Source organism: Rhinatrema bivittatum, chromosome 2 (assembly GCF_901001135.1).
Source record: "Rhinatrema bivittatum chromosome 2, aRhiBiv1.1, whole genome shotgun sequence".
Lineage (NCBI taxonomy): Eukaryota > Metazoa > Chordata > Amphibia > Gymnophiona > Rhinatrematidae > Rhinatrema > Rhinatrema bivittatum.
This window is the reverse complement of record NC_042616.1, coordinates 35,094,024-35,112,911: the sequence shown is the minus strand read 5'-3', so window position 1 is coordinate 35,112,911 and position 18,888 is coordinate 35,094,024. Positions and strand designations below refer to the sequence as shown.

Here is an 18,888-nt window from a genome sequence, read left to right as displayed (position 1 = left end):
TCTCACGCTAATGGCTGGGGTGGATGTCTGGCGCTCTCTCGCTTTCCAACATCTCGATGCTATACTTATTTCTCGCCCCCACATAATAGCTACTCGCGTTTAGACATGTTCCTGATTGATAAGACTAAACTTAATGCAGTACAAGCAGTAGATATTGAGCCTATAGTCTGGTCTGACCATGCTCCCATTTGGTTTAAAATAGTTATGGGCCAGTCGGATACCGACCAGCGTTTTTGGCGGCTGAATGATTCCTTACTGGAAGATAACCTCTTTCAGAAACATCTGGCTCAGGAAATCCAGGAATATATAATGACACAGGAGAGGTGGGGGCTGGGGCGCTATGGGAATGCCTGAAATGTGTCCTTCGGGGATCCTGCATTGCGCGGGCCTCTTATGTCAAACGGCGGCGAGAGCGGGGAGCGCCAGACCTTGCTGACAGATCTATCTAAGTTGGAACGGGCTCACATGTAGGGGGGGGGGGGGATTGTCCTTCCTTGCGGGGTCACATACAGGAGCTCAGGGGTAAGATCATGGCTTTAGATTCAGCCCAGATAGCCCATCAATTGGAAATGGCCCAGCAGCAATTTTTTGAGGGAGGGAATAAAGCTGGACGTTATTTAGCCCATAGTCTTAAAAGGAAACAGGCTCAGGCTAATATTTCTAAAATCAAAGATACTTCTGGGGGGCTTCTTACCGATAACACCTCAATTAGGCAATGCTTTCACAAGTTTTATTCGGCCTTATATAAGGGGGAAACTGACATACAGGCAGCTTCGGTTGAGGCCTATCTCTCTCGGATACCTCTCCCCAAGCTGACCTCAGCCCAAAGGCAATTTCTAGATAGGGATATTACAGCCATAGAACTGGAGGAAGCTATTAACTCACTTAAATTAGGAAAATCACCAGGCCTCGACGGGTTTACGCCACGGTTTTATAAACAATTTGCTACGGCCCTTACCCCACTTCTCTTGAAGTTTTTTAATTCCCTTGTCTGCCCAGCCTAATATGGCCGGGATCACGCTATTAGTCTAACCCGGCCGGGATCCCTCAGTCTGTGGTTCGTACAGGCCCATTTCTCTATTGAACATTGATGTTAAGTTGTAGGCAAAAATTCTGGCGAACCGCTTCAATTGCTTTATAACTCAATTGGTGGGGGTAGATCAGGCTGGTTTTATCCCAGGTAGAACTACAGCTGATAATGTCCACAAAATTATGGATACTATATGGTATGCCCAAAAACATAGAATTCCTGCGGTAGCTTTGTCAATTGATGCTGACAAAGCATTTGACCGGGTGCATTGGCCTTATCTCTTCCAGACATTGGAGTGTATGGGTTTTGGCGCCTCATATCTGCAATGGCTGGGTCAGCTTTATAATTCTCCCAGGGCTTGTTTGAAGATAAACGGCAGTTATTCCGCTCCATTTGACGTGGGTAGGGGGACTAGGCAGGGATGCCCGTTATCCCCTCTCCTCTTTGCATTATTTCTTGAACCGTTTGCTATTACTATACGTAGAAATACCAATATCTCCGGAGTGACCATAGGTGACTTCTCTACTAAAATTTCTCTGTATGCTGATGACATCTTATTTATGCTCACCGATCCAGCAAATTCCCTCGACTGTATCATTGATGAGATGGAGACCTTTGGTAGGGTCTCTGGTTTCACGGTGAACTGGGATAAATCGGAGATTCTTAATATCAATTTACATCCCAGATCGGTTAGTTAACTTCAGGAGTTGTTCCCATTCAAATGGGCCAAAACCCAAATTAAATACCTAGGGATTCAACTTAGTGCCACTCAAGATTTGCTCACCATTAATTACACCCCCCTTTGGAATAAATTGTCTAAGGATATGGAGGAGTGGAGCCGCTACCAGATTTCTTGGCTGGGAGATGAGCATTGAGCCTTGGTAAACCCGGCGGCCAATGGCATCTAGAAACTTCTGTTCCTTGCCAGGGGGAAAAGAAATGCTTCCTGTTCCACGCGCAGGTCACCAGAGGCAGGCAGAGCTCCGGAGTCTCAATGCATGGATGAGACGATGGTGCAAGGAAGAGGGATTCAGTTTTGTTAGGAACTGGGGAACCTTTTGGGGAACGACGGCCAGTAGGCTGCGAGGGCCAAACTCGATGGTAATCGATGGAAAACGGGTAAAAACTTACTGGAGTACCGCGGCTTGAAAAAGTTAGAGGAGGGACCCCTGTGGGGCAAAATAACTTTTAGTAATTCCGTGAGGAAAATTCCTGTCAGGAATCTCTGCAGAGCTCCTTAACCGCGAGACTACTGCTGCGCGGAGAAAAGAAAACTGAAGGGGGACCCCTGCTGGCTGCAGGGTTAGTGCCATGCTGGGCATGCCCAGTAGGGGCCAGTCAAAGTTCTGGAAACTACCATCCTGCTTGTCCTGTGAGAACTAGGTGGGCCTTAATGCATGCGAAAATGCCATATAGCACTTTGATAAATGACCCCCTTAATTTCCAGAATCGAAAATAGTTCATTTTTATAGCGCTACTGGTGATAAGTAATCAGGTAGCAGTCCCTACCTCAACGTGCTTACAATTAGGCCGATACAGTACTGCCCTTGGACGCGCTGTTAACCTGCCCTTGGACGCGCGTTTACCCTTACCCTGAGGGGGAATATGATAGAGGTCTTTAAGATCATGAGAGGTCTTGAACGAGTAGATGTGACTCGGTTATTTTCACTTTCGAATAATAGAAGGACTAGGGGGCATTCCATGAAGTTAGCAAGTAGCACATTTAAGACTAATCTGAGAAAATTCTTTTTCACTCAACGCACAATAAAGCTCTGGAATTTGCTGCCAGAGGATGTGGTTAGTGCAGTTAGTGTAGCTGGGTTCAAAAAAGGTTTGGATAAGTTCTTGGAGGAGAAGTGCATTAATGGCTATTAATCAATTTTACTTAGGGAATAGCCACTGCTATTAATTGCATCAGTAGCATGGGATCTTCTTAGTGTTTGGGTAATTGCCAGGTTCTTGTGGCCTGGTTTTGGCCTCTGTTGGAAACAGGATGCTGGGCTTGATGGACCCTTGGTCTGACCCAGCATGGCAATTTCTTATGTTCTTATGTTCTTACCCCTTATTCAGTAAGGGGTGGAAAACGTGCGTCCAACCCGCGGCACCTAATAGCGCCCTCAACATGCAAATGCATGTTGATGGCCCTATTAGGTATGCCTGCGCAATACAGAAAGTAAAATGTGCAGCCAAGCCGCACATTTTACTTTAAGAAATTAGCGCCTACCCAAAGGTAGGCGCTAGTTTCTGCCGGCACCGGGAAAGTGCACAGAAAAGCAGTAAAACCTGCTTTTCTGTGCACCCTCCGACTTAATATCATGGCGATATTAAGTCGGAGGTCCCGAAGAGTAAAAAATAAAAATAAATAACAACTTTTAAATGGGCCGGCGGCTGTCGGGCCGAAAACCGGATGTTCAATTTTGTGGCATCCGGTTTCCGAGCTGTGCCTGTCAGCGGGCTCGAGAACCGATGCCGGCAAAATTGAGCGTCGGCTGTCAAACCCGCTGACAGCTGCCGCTGACACCTAATGAGGAGGAATTATCTATGTGAGGAATAATAATGATCTTAGAAACTAAGAAGTTCCAAAGAAGCTCAGGTTTAATTATATGTCTGTAAATTACAAGCAAAATCAGATTATAATGCATTTTATTGTAGAGCAATTTGCATATAATAATTTATATAAAATATACCCTTTATGATTGACCAGAGTTTATAAGAGAATATTATAATTCTGTTTGCATTAGATATTTTATTAGGGATTTTATTACAATAAATCTCTCACAATAAGCCAAATGCTTGTCAGGTGTTGAGAAATACATAGTAGCAAATATCAAATAAGAAAACATATTCTGGTTCTTATTATTAAGAATAAATAATAGACTAAGTTACTAAGGCACTAGGAGGTCAACATTCAAAGTTGGCATTTAAGTAACTTAGGCGGGGAGGCGGTGGTGCTATTGGGCACACTGCTGGCAGTGATAAGGTGTCCTACCTTTTCGCCGTCAGCGAAGTCGTTGTGGAGTCCGCCCCGACTCCTCCCATTCCAGTGCGGACTCCGCCCCAATATCGTTGAAGAATGACCCCCTTAGCCGGATATAACTCATTTGGATAAGTTACAAGATATAGCTGAGAATACTTCTATATCTTTCCCCCACATTTACTTGGTACTTAAGGATCAGAGTGGATCCTCTGATACATTATCGGGTCTGATTTCTGTCTGAAGCTTTTATCATACTCAGTAGATGTAAATCATTTCTCTCCTGCATGCGTATTTGTGCGTTCCCCGTCCTGATAGCAGGTAGAATCTTTTATCACACTCAGTAGTTTCTACATCATGTGGTTCATCTCAAGCTGTTTTAGGTTTGATCTCCTATAGAAGCTTTGATCACACTCCATACAAGTGTATGGTTTCACTCCCATGTGGATCACTGGATGCCTTTCCAATTCTGAACCCATTTTGAAGCTTGTATTACACTCAGTACAAGTATGGCTTTTCAGCCAGATGGATCCTTTGATGAATTTTCAGGTAAGATTTCTGTGTGAAGCTTTTCTCATACTCTATGCATCTGTAAGGTTTCTCTCCCGTGTGGATTACTTGATGCCTTTTCAGTTCTGATCTCCTTCTGAAACTTTTCTCACACTCAGTACACATGCGTATGGTTTCTCTCCCATGTGGATCACTTGATGCCTTTTAAGTTGTGTTTTCCAATAGAAACTTTTATCACACTCAACACATGAGTACAGTTTCTCTCCCGTGTGGATCACTTGATGTCTTTTCAGTTTTGATCTAATTTTGAAGCTTTTATCACACTCAGTACATGCATATGGTTTCTCTCCCGTGTGGATCACTTGATGCCTTTTAAGTTCTGTTTTCCAATAGAAACTTTTATCACACTCAACACATGAGTACCGTTTCTCTCCCGTGTGGCTCACTTGATGTCTTTTCAGTTCTGATCTCATTTTGAAGCTTTTATCACACTCAGTACATGCGTATGGTTTCCATCCCGTGTGGATCACTTGATGCCTTTTAAGTTGTATTTTCCAATAGAAACTTTCATCACACTCGGTACATGTGTATGGCTTCTCTCCCGTGTGGATTAATTGATGCCTTTTCAGTTCTGCTCTCCTTTTGAAGCTTTTCTCACATTCAGTACATGAGTATGGTTTCTCTCCTGTATGGATCATTTGATGACTTTTAAGTTGCCTTTTCCAATAGAAACTTTTACCACACTCAACACATGAGTACTGTTTCTCTCCCATGTGGATCACTTGATGTCTTTTCAGTTCTGATCTCATTGTGAAGCTTTTATCACACTCAGTACATGCGTATGGTTTCTCTCCCGTGTGGATCACTTGATGTCTTTTCAGTTCTGATCTCCTTTTGAAGCTTTTCTCACACTCAGTACATGAGTATGGGTTTTCAGCCAGGTGGATCATGTGATGAATTTTTAGGTAAGATTTCTGTGAGAAGCTTTTCTCACACTCCGTACATGTGTATGGTTTCCCTCCCATGTGGATCACTCGATGCCTTTCAAGTTCTGATTTCACATAGAAGTTTTTATCACACTCAGTACATGCGTATGGTTTTTCTCCCGTGTGGATTACTTGATGCCTTTTCAGTTCTGATCTCCTTTTGAAGCTTTTATCACACTCAGTACATGAGTATGGTTTCTCTCCCGTATGGATCACTTGATGCAATTTAAGTTCTCTTTTCCAATAGAAACTTTTCTCACACGCAACACATGAGTACTGTTTCTCTCCCGTGTGGATCACTTGATGCAATTTAAGTTCTCTTTTCCAATAGAAACTTTTCTCACACTCAACACAGGAGTACTGTTTCTCACCCGTGTGGATCACTTGATGCAATTTAAGTTCTCTTTTCCAATAGAAACTTTTCTCACACTCAACACATGAGTACTGTTTCTCTCCCGTGTGGATCACTCTATGCCTTTCAAGTTCTGATTTCACATAGAAGTTTTTATCACACTCAGTACATTTATATGGATTGTCTCCCATGTGGATCACTTGATGCCTTTTCAGTTCTGATCTCCTTTTGAAGCTTTTCTCACACTCCGTACATGAATATGGTTTCTCTCCTGTGTGGATCACGTGATGCCTTTCCAAGTCTGGTCTCCTTTTGAAGCTTTTCTCACACTCCGTACATGAATATGGTTTCTCTCCCGTGTGGATCACTTGATGTCTTTTCAGTAGTGATTTCCAATAGAAGCTTTTATCACACTCAGTACATGCGTATGGTTTCTCTACCATGTGAATCATTTTATGCCTTTTCAATTGCAAATGCCTTATGCAGCTTTTGTCACACTCAGTATATGTGTATGGTTTCTCACCTGTGTGACTCTTTTGGTGGTTTTTCAGTTTTGAAGCAAAAATGAAGCTTTGATTACATTTATTACATGGAAATGTTTTCTCTCTCATATGATTCTTCTCATGAGCTTTTAATATTACTTTATTTGCAAATGTTTTTCCACATTCACTGCATGAAAAAGGCCTTATCCCAGTAAGCACTCTCAGGCGTTTTGTAAGATATTGTTTCAGCCTGAAGCTTTTCCCACATCTAGTGCCAGGAAAGAATCTTTCTCCAGTATGAATACTCTTGTGATGTGTAAGAGATTGCTTCCACCTGAAGCTTACTCCACATTTACTACCAGGAAAGACTCTCTCTGAACTCTGAATACTCAGATATTTTATTAGAGATTTCTTGAGCCTCAAGACTTTTCCACATTTAGTAGAATGCAATGCTCTTTCCTCCAAGTGCATTCTCTGGTGTATTTCTAGGTAATTTTTTTGAAGGAATTTTATTCCACACTCAGGACAGGGGAATGATTTATCTTGGTTAGTGTGGAATTTCTGGTGCGCTGTGAACTGCTGTTCCAGATAGAAGCTCTTACCACGGTCTGTACGTGTGTTTGGACTCTCTCCTCCATGCAGTCTCTTGTGTGATTTTAGAGATCCCTGATCCATGTAGCAGTTCCCACAATCATTACACACATACTCTTCTCCTATTGTCTGTTTTTCCTGTTGCTCCCTAGTGTGAGGGATATCATCAGTACTTTGCTCACAGGGAGTCACATTCGCAGTGGAGTCTCCTGCTGGGTTTCTTGGACTCTCCTCTGGTTTACATTGAGCCCAGCTGTTTCTCTCCCAGTCACAACATGGACAGGTATCCCCTCCCTCTTCCCCTGATACAGTGTTAGTCACTTCCAGCTGTTTAGTGGGTTCCTCAGGATGCGTCTCCTTGTGTCTTCTCTTGGACTCATTGATCTCTGGATAAGAAAATAAAGGACAGACATTACTTGATGTGAGGGAGACTTGATGTGACAAAGGTCAGAGTTTACTCAGCATGGATGCACATGTGAAAGGGAACGGGGTGTAAAGCAGTCATGTCATTCCAGGATGAACTAGATCAGTGTTTCTCAATCTTTTGAATGCCAGGGACTGGCTAGCTAGCATCAACCTGGTGCAGCAGGAAAGGATAATAGTATAATGGGTACATGATCAATCAAACTGATTGACAGACAAGATAAGGATGACAGTAGCCAATCAGCGTTCACTTCCGGTCTAAGCCCCGCCCACTCCCCATAGAAGTGAATAGGGGCATAGCTATGCCCCCTCCCGCCTCATCCCACCGTAGACCGTGCCCCCCAGGCCACACCCCTTCTGCCCCAGGCCACGCCCCTGGCCACACCCAGACCCCATTGATGCTCCTTCCCCCAATAGAAGTGAATGGGGAGCCCCTCCCACACCCCCAAACCACCCCATGATGTCACAGGTGGCCCCGCCCACACCCCAGCCCCATTCCACACCCCCTGTGACATAGCGGGTATGACATCACCGGAAGTCCACCCCTCATTATCCCCCCAAAAACACACCCCGTACAACATCATCATATAGGGTCCTGCCGCTTTTTTAATGATACCAGAATTAATGGACTCTGACTGTTTTTGATGATCTCAGCGGAAGTACAATACAAAAGCCCCAAAATATGCGCTCCTAGAACATCCTGATGCCTTTTAATGATGTCTGAGCTGGAAGTGATGACAGAGCAGAAAATATGCCTTTTTTCTAGCCCCCTCTGTTTTTAAAAAAAATTACAAGCTGTTAAGTGGCAGGAAAAAACAGGCTCATTCTGTTGACAAGGATTTGGTTTTTAAAACAAGTGTAAACGGAACTACATGTGGAGAACTGCATGAACTGCAGACAATGTATTTTTTCACACAGGCACGATCAAACTTTGCAAAGACAGGTTTTTTTTTGCAAAGACCGGGGATCGGAGTAGTCACTCAAACCCCCAAGCCAAACCCCCCAGTCATGTCACCAGAAGTCCACCCCCTCCCCTCCAACCCCAGGCTGTAGCTAGGCATGCCCCGATAAAAGTTAGCAGGCAGCTGGCAGGAAACTGTGACTCATTCTGAACACAGAGACAGGGAGAATCTTCCCCACGCCCCTTCCCTCCTCCCCTCTCTGTAGATACCCTAAACCTGAGCAGAGGATAATTAAAAACAGTGGGGGGTGTAGGTTTGCAATGGTAAAACACAAGGCTTTAGTTTTGTTTTAAAAAAAAACAGACCTCTGTGTTTACAGCCATATAAAAAAACAAGAATGCACCAGCGGATCTTAACGAAAATTTATCATGACCCAGGATCTATAGGTAGCTTTGCCGGTATAACACCTCTTTTTCAGGCAGCTAAAACATGTATGCCGTCTGTGACCAAGAAACAGGTGATTGATTGGCTTACAGAGCAAGATGCTTATTCTTTACACGAGCCTGCTAGGGTACGATTTAAAAGAAATAAAACCATAGGGGTAGATTTTCAGAGCCCTGCTCGCCTAAATCCGCCCAAAACCGGGCGGATTTAGGCGAGCAGGGCCCTGCGCGCCGGGAAGCCTATTTTACATAGGCCTCCCGGCACGCGCAGAGCCCCGGGACTCGCGTAAGTCCCGGGGTTCTCGGAGGGGGGCGTGTCGGGGGGCGGGCCCGGTCGTCGCGGCGTTCCGGGGGCGTGTCGGCAGCGTTTTGGGGGCGGGTACGGGGCGTGGCTACGGCCCGGGGGCGTGGCCGCGCCCTCCGTACCCGCCCCCAGGTCGCGGCCCGGCGCGCAGCAGGCCCGCTGGCGCGCGGGGATTTACGTCTCCCTCCGGGAGGCGTAAATCCCCCGACAAAGGTAAGGGGGGGATGTAGACAGGGCCGGGCGGGTGGGTTAGGTAGGGGAAGGGAGGGGAAGGTGAGGGGAGGGCAAAGGAAAGTTCCCTCCAAGGCCGCTCCGATTTCGGAGCGGCCTTGGAGGGAACGGGGGGGAGGTAGCGCGGCTCGGCGCGCGCAGGCTATACAAAATCGATAGCCTTGCGCGCGCCGATCCAGGATTTTAGTGGATACGCGCGGCTCCGCGCGTATCTACTAAAATCCAGCGTACTTTTGTTTGCGCCTGGAGCGCAAACAAAAGTAGGCTGTTCGCGCTCGTCTGAAAATCTACCCCATAGTGTCTGATGTGGATGCGCAATGGCAAGCAGATCTGGTTGACATGACCGCCTTGTCTGGTTATAACAGAGGCTACAAATACATTTTGATGGTGATAGATGTTTTGTCAAAATACGCATGGGCTGTGACCCTAAAAACAAAAACAGGGCGTGAAGTGGCCGAGGCCTTTGAAAATATATTTAAAGGTGGTCATGTTCCCAACAAAATACAAACAGACAGAGGTAAAGAGTTTTTAAACAACTCTGTGAAGAGTTTGTTAAAATACAGAGGCATTCATCATTTTGTGACCAAGAACGATGTTAAGGCAGCGGTTGTGGAGAGATTTAACAGGACTTTAAAATCCAAAATGTGGCGATACTTTACAGCGCGCAACACTTTTCGATATGAAGATGTGCTTCCGGCTTTTATGAACAGTTACAATCACAGTTTTCACAGAACAATACAGGCCCGCCCGTCGATGTAACAACCTCAAACTCTCTGCGTTTCTGGAAAGTAATCTACGGCAATAACAACAAACATGAAACTGCTAAGCCTTTTTTAAAAAAGGGGGGGATCATGTTAGACTGTTTTGAGATTGTTAAACCTCATGTGAAAAGTGCAGCAAAAAACATCGCCAAAGATGTTATGGGCCGTGTCACAACGGCGGTTCTGCATAAAATGAACAATAACACAGAGCAGGAGGGGTCAGGATTAGTGGTTATTAGAAGAGCTGTTAAAAGAAAGAGAACCAATCAACAGGGGCCTCCTGAACCTTTTAAAACAAAGAAGACCAAACGTGTCAAGTCTCAAAAGACTAACCGCAAGGGTAAGAAGAGAAACCTCTCCGCCAAGAAGCAAAATATATTTTTAAAAAACCATGGCTTTTGTACATCAGGGGTCTGAAGAATGCTTGAAATCAGAACTGGATCTGTTTCAACTGGCCCCCACACAATCCAGCATAGAAAAAAGTGTTTATGTGGAGATTCCGCCATTATCTGCCTTGTCAGAAACAGCCCCTTTAGATTTTTATATAGCCGGACATAGCGAGGATTACCTGGATTTGAACAACACGTTGCTGTACCTGACCTGTAAAATCGTGAACGAAGATGGGTCCGATCTTGATGTAGGGGCCAAAGTAGCTCTCGTGAACTATCCAATAGCCTCTATTTTTAGCCAGCTGGATGTCACTCTCGGAGACAGGCTCATTAGTCAGAGCAACAACTGTTACCCTTACAGAGCCCTCATAGAACTGTTTCTCAATTACGGCGAGGGTCCTCTCAAAACAGTTTACAAGCGGTCTGTTTTATAAAGACACAGCCGGAAACCATGAAGTGAGAGACGTGGGTTCGAGTAATAAAGGTTTTACCGAAAGAGCTGTTTTTACAGCCATTAGCCGTAAAGTAGAGCTTCTGGGACATTTACATAGCGATCTGTTTTTTCAAGAAAAGCTGCTCATACATGGCGTGGATGTGAAAATTAAACTAACGTGAACAAAGATACATTCTGCTTAATGAGCGGAGATGCCAACAAGAAGTACAAACTTCTTATTTTATCTGCAGCCCTCTTTGTAAGGAGAGTGAAAGTGTCCCCGGGAGTGCGCTTGGAGCATGCAGAAGCGCTGCTGAGAGCTAATGTCAAGTACGCCGTGGACCGTGTAAATCTGAAAGTCTTTAGCATACCGGCTGGCGCCCGTGTGACTAACCAGGAAAACCTCTTTTTGGGACAATTACCCAAAATTATTGTATTGGGCTTTGTGGATAATGATGCTTTCAGCGGTAATTACTCTAAAAACCCCTTCAATTTTAAACATTACGATATTAACTTTGCTGCGCTGTATGTGGATGGTGAGCAAGTCCCAGCGAAACCTCTCCAACCGGATTTCGATAATGGCTGTTGTATCAGAGAATACATGCAGCTGGTTCAAGCGACGGGTAAACATTTGAAAGACAGTGCTCTCTTGATTGATCGTCAAGAGTTTTACCAAGGTTATACCTTACTGGCCTTTGACCTATCACCCGACCAAGAGTGCACGGACCACTACTCTTTAATTAAAACCGGTAATCTGCGGGCTGAAATCCGTTTTGCCACACACGGTGAATATGATTGTGTATGGTGTCTTTGACAACGTGATAGAAATTAACCACAGAAGGAACGTCCTTTTTGATTATCTATGATGATGAACACCGTACAGATCTACCGTGTTTTAAAGAAGGATCCGTATGTTACAAAATCTTTTGTAGACGTCCTACCCAGTGACTGACTGTCTGATATACAAATAGAAAGGAAACCTGCAAGCTTGGTGGTAAATACCCACCCCCACGACCTTCCTGGAGAACACTGGCTAGCAATATACGTGACTGAAAACGGCACAGGAGAATTTTTTGATTCCTACGGGCAACAGCCTGCTAGCTTGTTCTTCCCTAACACTATTATGAACTTTTTAAATAAACATTGTGAGGATGTTTTATACAGCAGCAAACAATTGCAACACCCGGTATCTACAACCTGCGGTAACCATTGTGTGATTTTCCTACATCAACGCTGTAAAGGGCTGTCTTTTGAAAATATTTTAAAAATGTATTCCAAAGAACCACTGCAAAATGACAAAATGGTTTTACAATTTGTAAAAAACAACAGAGAACATATTGTATGTCTAGATCTTTTCGCTGTCTGTTTCATGCCCCCCAGATATGTGTACTGTACCAAGAATGTTGTACTAATCCTAAATAAAAACAATCTTCTCTTGAGAGGTTTTGAAAAACAAACCAAACGTCTATAGTCTAGATTTAAAAAAGCCTTCTTTTTATTTGAAAAGATATAATTACACCTTCAACCATCTGTTTGTGTCAAGTACTTTACGTCTTTTACGGGGGAGGGGGTCTTTGCACTTTACAGTCTTTGTGTACATTTCAGCAGTTGTTGCAGAAGGATTTTCCTTGAGCTGTACCAGCAGATCCCTGTTGGCTGGATTACCCATGACGGTGGAGGGCATGTTTAGTTCTGCCAGGGTTTGCATGAACTCTCCCAAACCTTTGGGTATCCTCCGATGTGAAAGAGCACGGGTCCGTGTAGCTCCACGAATCAGGTCTAATAGGTTAGAGCTACTTACAGGGCTTCCCCTTGTATACAAAAGTCCCATTACTCTCCCAGGATGCAATGTCCTTATTCTTTGACAGTTTATTGATCAGTACTTCTGCATTTTTTCTACGGTGCATGCTGATGCTATTTAACACTTCCTGCAGGATGGGGTCTGGGGGGCTTTTGTGCTCTAGTAATGCAGAGGTTGCTGTATCATCCTGTAGGGGGTAGATACAGATTTATTCTTTCTTTATCCATTTCTCCGTGTCTGTTAAGCACCAGATAGTGCTGTAGCACTTCTGAATAGCGTTTGGCTTTCTCATATTCAGACATACCAGAACTTTGAAGTATACCTTTCATTTCTTCATCGAGTCTTTGAGCAGCTGTGGTTCTAATATTTTCCTCATGAACTGAAGGGCTTCTCAAACGATCAAGTTGTTGACTAGGCACTAAATACATTTTTTCTGTGTACTGCATTAGTGTTTTAGCTCAAAAGGCCCGTGATGAGTGGTAATGCAAAGCCTAGCAGAGGCCCGATAACCAACCCCCCCAACTGTTTCACCAGCTTCTTTTTTTTTCTTAAGTGTTATTCTTTTATCACCCAGAATCCTTATAGCTTGACGTTTCCTTTTCAAGATGTTTATCTGCTGCTGTGATAAAGGAACATTACCTTTCAGAGTGTTTAATGCGATCTCCGCTTTGGCCCCCACTAAATCGTTAGAAGCGGCCTTTAGGATAGCTTTTTCTCCGCTGCAGAGAGGCTTGAACTAAAAGTTTTAAAAGGGCTAGGTTCCGCTTTAAGCAAGTAGACATGATCTCTGGGACACACACAAAACAAATATGTGGGGGGAGAATATATATTCACTTCTTTTTATGGAGGGGCTGTGTTTTTTCACAATATACCATGGTCCATTCTGGTGGAAAGATGTTTGTTCTCAGTCTGTAACGCTCAGGGGTCGTAGCATTTAAATCCACGATGAGATATCCGTATGGCTTTCTGGTGGCATCCTCAAAGGCTTCTAAAAAGAAGCATGACTTACCAGGGTACATCTGTCTGGCTAAAATAGCGATTTGCAACTTGTCTCTAGGATTCTTAAAGAGCACCATATATTTGGTATTTAAGGCTATAGTTCTGCTTGCTTTGCCTTGACAGAAGACATTTTGTACAATATATATAATACTTAGATTTCTGTGATGCACGTATTGTGTGAAAGCTTTCTCGATTTCATCACTTTTACAAGCAGAAGTCATCAAATCGTTTACAATAACCATATTTATTTTATTGGTTGGAAACAGTTGATCATCATTAAAAGTATCAGGCAAAGAATCCATAAAGGTAATAAAAGGATATTTACACATTTCTTTATACAAAGGTTGCCAGCAACTATAACACCATACAATATTATTAGGCATGTCAGTCAACACACATCCAGCATGATCTAGCAGGTTTTTAACAAAGAAGCTTTTGCCGCTATTTGACAGTCCGGCTAAAATACACGAAAAGGGGTGCCTTCAGTGCACATCCACAAATTCAGTATCCATAAGGCAGTATGTTAAAACCCTCTTTTATCACCCTTTTATCGTATATGACCCTTTGTGTAAAAATCCTCCTCCTCCAATGCCGAATCAGCAGGCTGCTGCGTGGTCAAAATGGCCGCCGGCTCCCTAACAGCGGGGGGCGGGGCTGAGGACCACGCGGCTGCCAGCCTCCCTAATCGCTCCAAGGAGGGACGAGAAGCCTTGCTGCGGGCTGCACTCGGCCCCCGGGAGGGTCCCTCGCCCCCGGGAATGCAGTGGGAGCAGAGACCCTCCCTGGAGAGTCACGCCCCCGCCTTGCCACAGGCTGTGCAGGCTGAAGACCGCTGCATCCCTGCAGACAGAAAAACGTGTCAAAAGTAAGTAGCTGGGCTGGGAGCAGCAAAATACGCGCCAAAATAGTAGCTGTCGCCGCGACTTGCAAATCGCCGGGTGAAGAACCCTCACCCCCTCCGGAGTCCCCGGTCAGCGCGGCAGGCTAGGGCTGCAAACGGACAACAGCCTGTACCCAACAGGACTTACGGGTCCTCAATCTTTGACTCTTATTTTTATTTATTTTTTTTTACAAATAAACCAAAGCCCTCTTCAGGTTTGAAAACCTGGAATAAAGCACAGAGAGATGGGGGAGGGTGACCGGACCACCGGTAGACTTTCCCCCCGACCAAAGGGACACAACACCGGGAAACTAGATGAGAGCAACGCTCTCACAGCCTGCCTTCACGCTGCAGGGAACAAAACGCTGCGCTGAATCAGGGAAAGGAACAATAAACTAATACACTGGTTTTTTGGTTTTTTTTTAAACTAATGAGAGAAAGAAGAAATAAACTAATTGATCTAGACAGTATAAATTAATAAATGACACCTGAAAGGATTTTTTGTCAGGATCTAGACAGGACCGCAGGTTATGTCTCTCAATCTGATGGAGTCAGAGGAAATACAGAAGGATGGCAGGTGGCACACCAGTATATCTAGGGGGTGCTTTCAGTTTTCTCTCTGACTCCATCTGCTGGAGGGGAGGCATAACCCAGCAGTCTGGACAGATCCTGGTACGTACAGGGAACACCCTTTTATCGTATATGACCCTTTGTGTTTTCTTAAGTAGGCCGGTCTCTATCGACCAGGTCTTTTTGTTTCTAATGATCCCAGATTGTTGTATCTGTATCTTTTTAGGACTCTTGTCCACAGCGTCAGTTTTATAGTCAAAGACGAGATCTTTCAAATTAGTGAAATTGATCTTTTTACAATTTTCTACATTTAACGTAAATCCCTTCACTTTCATACAGGTCTTTCCGCTGGATAGTTTGTAGCCGTATGTTTTGGGCCCAGCCGATACTAACTCTGTGATATGCTCGTCTGTGGGTATCTCGCTCGTCAACTGTCCTAAATAATCTCCCAAAGGGGGATCGCTGGCACCCTCACGACTCACAAATATCACAGAGTCTGTATCGTGGTACAGACAATGTTCTTGCAAACTGTCAAGCAGCTTGTACAGTTCTAAACGAGCATAAGCAGTTGTGAAACGAGCATAAGCAGTTGTGAAACAGGCAATGAAGATGTTTGTATTACCTGACAATACGCTGCAGTCTTTTGAATGCTTCCATATCACACAGGCTGTTTCATCATCAATAAAATCGCATGATGAAACATATTTGGGTGAAAACAAATACTTATACAGATCATCAGGATCTCTCACAATACTTGTAACAGGTAAGTTTGTTCTTTGACCAAACTTCTTCCACAATGAGTTTAAGAAAAGCTTGGCAATTTGACGCTTTGCGGGATTTATACTAACCTGTTCAGGCCTTAAAACTACACCTTCTTTTTTGTAAAAATCAGATATATACATGTTTTGTTTTTCTACATTGGTACACCACTGAGGGTAACCAGAGGCCTCCTGTTTTTGACGGAGATGCATTTTTATGTATTCAGAAAACAGGCTGACAGATTTACATTCAAAGTGCCATATTTCACATTTTCAGCAACCACATACCCTTTTGCAACAGCCTCATTCATCTCCACAGTGCACCAAGTCCCTACGAGGGCTCTCTACTCGTCCGTTTGGTTGCACATATCCTGCAGACTATTGTCAGCGCATGTGCAACACAGCGGGAACATGAGCTTACCACTCACACGGACCGGTAATACAGGGAAAAAGATCTTTCGTGGTGGATACACTTTGGCTTTAACAAGCCCAAAATAGTTTGAGAGGGGACCAAAGCTGTCATAAATGATTTGCAGGTGGCCAACAGGGTATTCCTTGGTTTTATTGACAAAGGGGTAGAGGCTGGTAAAATCATAGTAATGTAATTTTTCATCAGGTCTGGCTTTATAGTACAAACATGTAGCATTGGTTCTACCACCAAAGAGGGCATCTCTGGGTACTAGCTGCTGCGGCAGGCCTGATTTAACCAGAAAGTCTGCACAACCCCTGATATTTTCTTTCACCATTCTCTTCCATTCGTGTTCCCACAAGCTTATGACCTTAAACCCTCTTCTTTTCAGGAAATCTGCTTTGATTTGTGTTTTGTAATTGAGAAAACCAAAGGTTGTAGCCGTTAAGGGGTTCTGGTCTTTATCGTTATAACAGCTCGGACAACCGTGGAAAAACAGCCATTAAATTCAAAAGCTGTTGGTACCCCATCAATAAGTGCATAACCGTCAAGAAAATAGGGACCCACCTGCTTTTCACCCCCCTTTAGAGCATGGGTGATCTCTATTTGCTCTGCGGCCTCTGTATACATCAGCCACTGTATAGAGGGCGTTGAATGTCTCTTTGTGTGTCTGTGACAGCTGTCTGGAGGGACGAGTGCAACGGTCTTGGGTTCTAAAAACATAAACCTGTACATAGCCATGCACACAGATGCCAGAGTTATATATTGGAAGGGGTCTATACACCTTTTCACAGTTTTAGATCCACCATCCTGCTCTACAACCACTTCTCTCTCTGTCATAGCCATGATTTCAGTTCTGTATAAGACACACGCCTGTCTCAGAATGTTCACATCCTGTTGGCAATAATAGGTGAGCTCCTTTTGTAAATCAAAGGTGTTATTTTGATTGTCCCTGTACTATTTTAAAAATTCCTCTCTTTCTCCAGACATCATATACCCATCTCCATAATACTCAACACTGAGCATAGGTCCCACATAATTTTGATTAACCCTGGTGTTAAAAAATGCGGGAAATAGCCCTTACAGCCTTGAAACCCCAGAGCTTGCAGAAGCTTGCTAAGTTTCATGGGCAAGAAATTTAAAGAATCTTTAAACCGTATACCCAGGGGTTCTATCGTGATTGCTAAGAGCTTAGCACCCTGAGCTAACAAGCGCACATCCATCTTTTCCTTTAGCAGCTCTCTAACTACAAAATAACCATCATAGCCTTTAGAATTATGTGCTATGAAGGTGTATCCTTTGAACTTTTTGTCACAAAAAATCTTAAACTCAGAAATACTCTCAAGACCTTTGAACTCCCAGTTTCTTGTGTTGTTTAAATCTGTTGCATATATATAATTTGTAACATGAAAGCCTGTTTCCTGCACACATTCACAATCATAAAATATATATTTTTCAGATATTTGTGCATGATCAATAGGGGGCATAAAACACAAATGCTTGTCGCCAGCGATCAAGGGTTCATAACAAAGCTTATATTGTCTGACCCGGCACTTATGTTTTTTATCAGCATACGCTTCACATTTTTCACACAGTATTTTAAGCAAACACTCAACTACTTTTTTTAAAGCCAGAACTGTATGCCTTTCTAAACACTCTTTAGAATGGCAATACAGTCTGCCTTTAGGACATTTCTGTTGTGCACCAACATTGTCTATACACGTTGCTGTTAAGCAGAGACGACACCATAATGTACAATTATGATCGTGACTATACGGCTTCTGGCAAAATTTACAGAAGTTTCGCTCCCCATAGAGCTTTTTTACATCTAAGATTCCATAAAAATGGTCATCATGTAGCAATATAAATACAGTTTTCTGGAATTCAGGTCTGTCCTTTGTCTTAAAGCAACCCCATTCTTTTGTATAAAGCACAACCCTTATGTTTATAACTAAATGTTGTTCAAATGTTGAGACATCATCTAGCATGACCTTTTTATGTTCTGACCACCCTAGCTCCGCGTGGTTTTTTAGCACGGTCTAATAGCTCTGCATCTGTGAGCTTAATTGGTGACATGAGGGCTGTAAGGCTCCCTGCAAAGCATAGGGCATTACCTGTGTTATTCAAATCTATTAAATGCCTTCTCTTTTTATGTACGATTTGACTGTACAGAATAGACCTTAAAACCCTTCGTGACCCCCCCCCCCCCCCCGTTCTTTATAACAAGAATGACTATGCGGAATGTATCACCAAACTGTATCTCTCTATAACTCTGCAGGAGTTTACTAACTTGATCTAAGAAATCATCAGCGTTCAAATCCTGTGGGTTTAACTTTCCCGAATACAAAGAATTATGAAAACCTGTAGAATGTAAATGTACCTGTATATAATCATGGGGGGAAACGTTATGGCTTATTTCGTTTAGAACGTGCTGTATGCCTTGTCTCACAATATTTTGCGCATCTATGAAAGAATCTATTCTAAATTAATAAAACGAAATTCCTCTGAATAAAGCACGCCATTACATTTTTCTAAATCACGGTTCCACCTTCTCACAAATTGCACAAAATTAACCGGTTCATTTTCTACAGCTGCATTTTCAGAGGTCCCTGATATACAATTATTTACCATCCCCTCTGAAACATTGTCATCGGTACAAT

The 18,888-nt window shown here is 43.6% G+C and overlaps 1 protein-coding gene across 1 annotated transcript in view; it reads right to left on the bottom strand.

The window, feature by feature from the left end:
• Window positions 1-3,642: 3,642 nt before the first annotated feature.
• Window positions 3,643-18,888, bottom strand: part of LOC115083792 (zinc finger protein 11-like) — a 48,567-nt gene continuing 33,321 nt past the window's right edge. Inside the window, 2 exon segments of the mRNA XM_029587810.1 lie at window positions 3,643-4,679; window positions 4,682-7,311. Coding sequence (XP_029443670.1) covers window positions 4,503-4,679; window positions 4,682-7,311 — 2,807 coding nt within the window. The 3' untranslated portion in view covers window positions 3,643-4,502.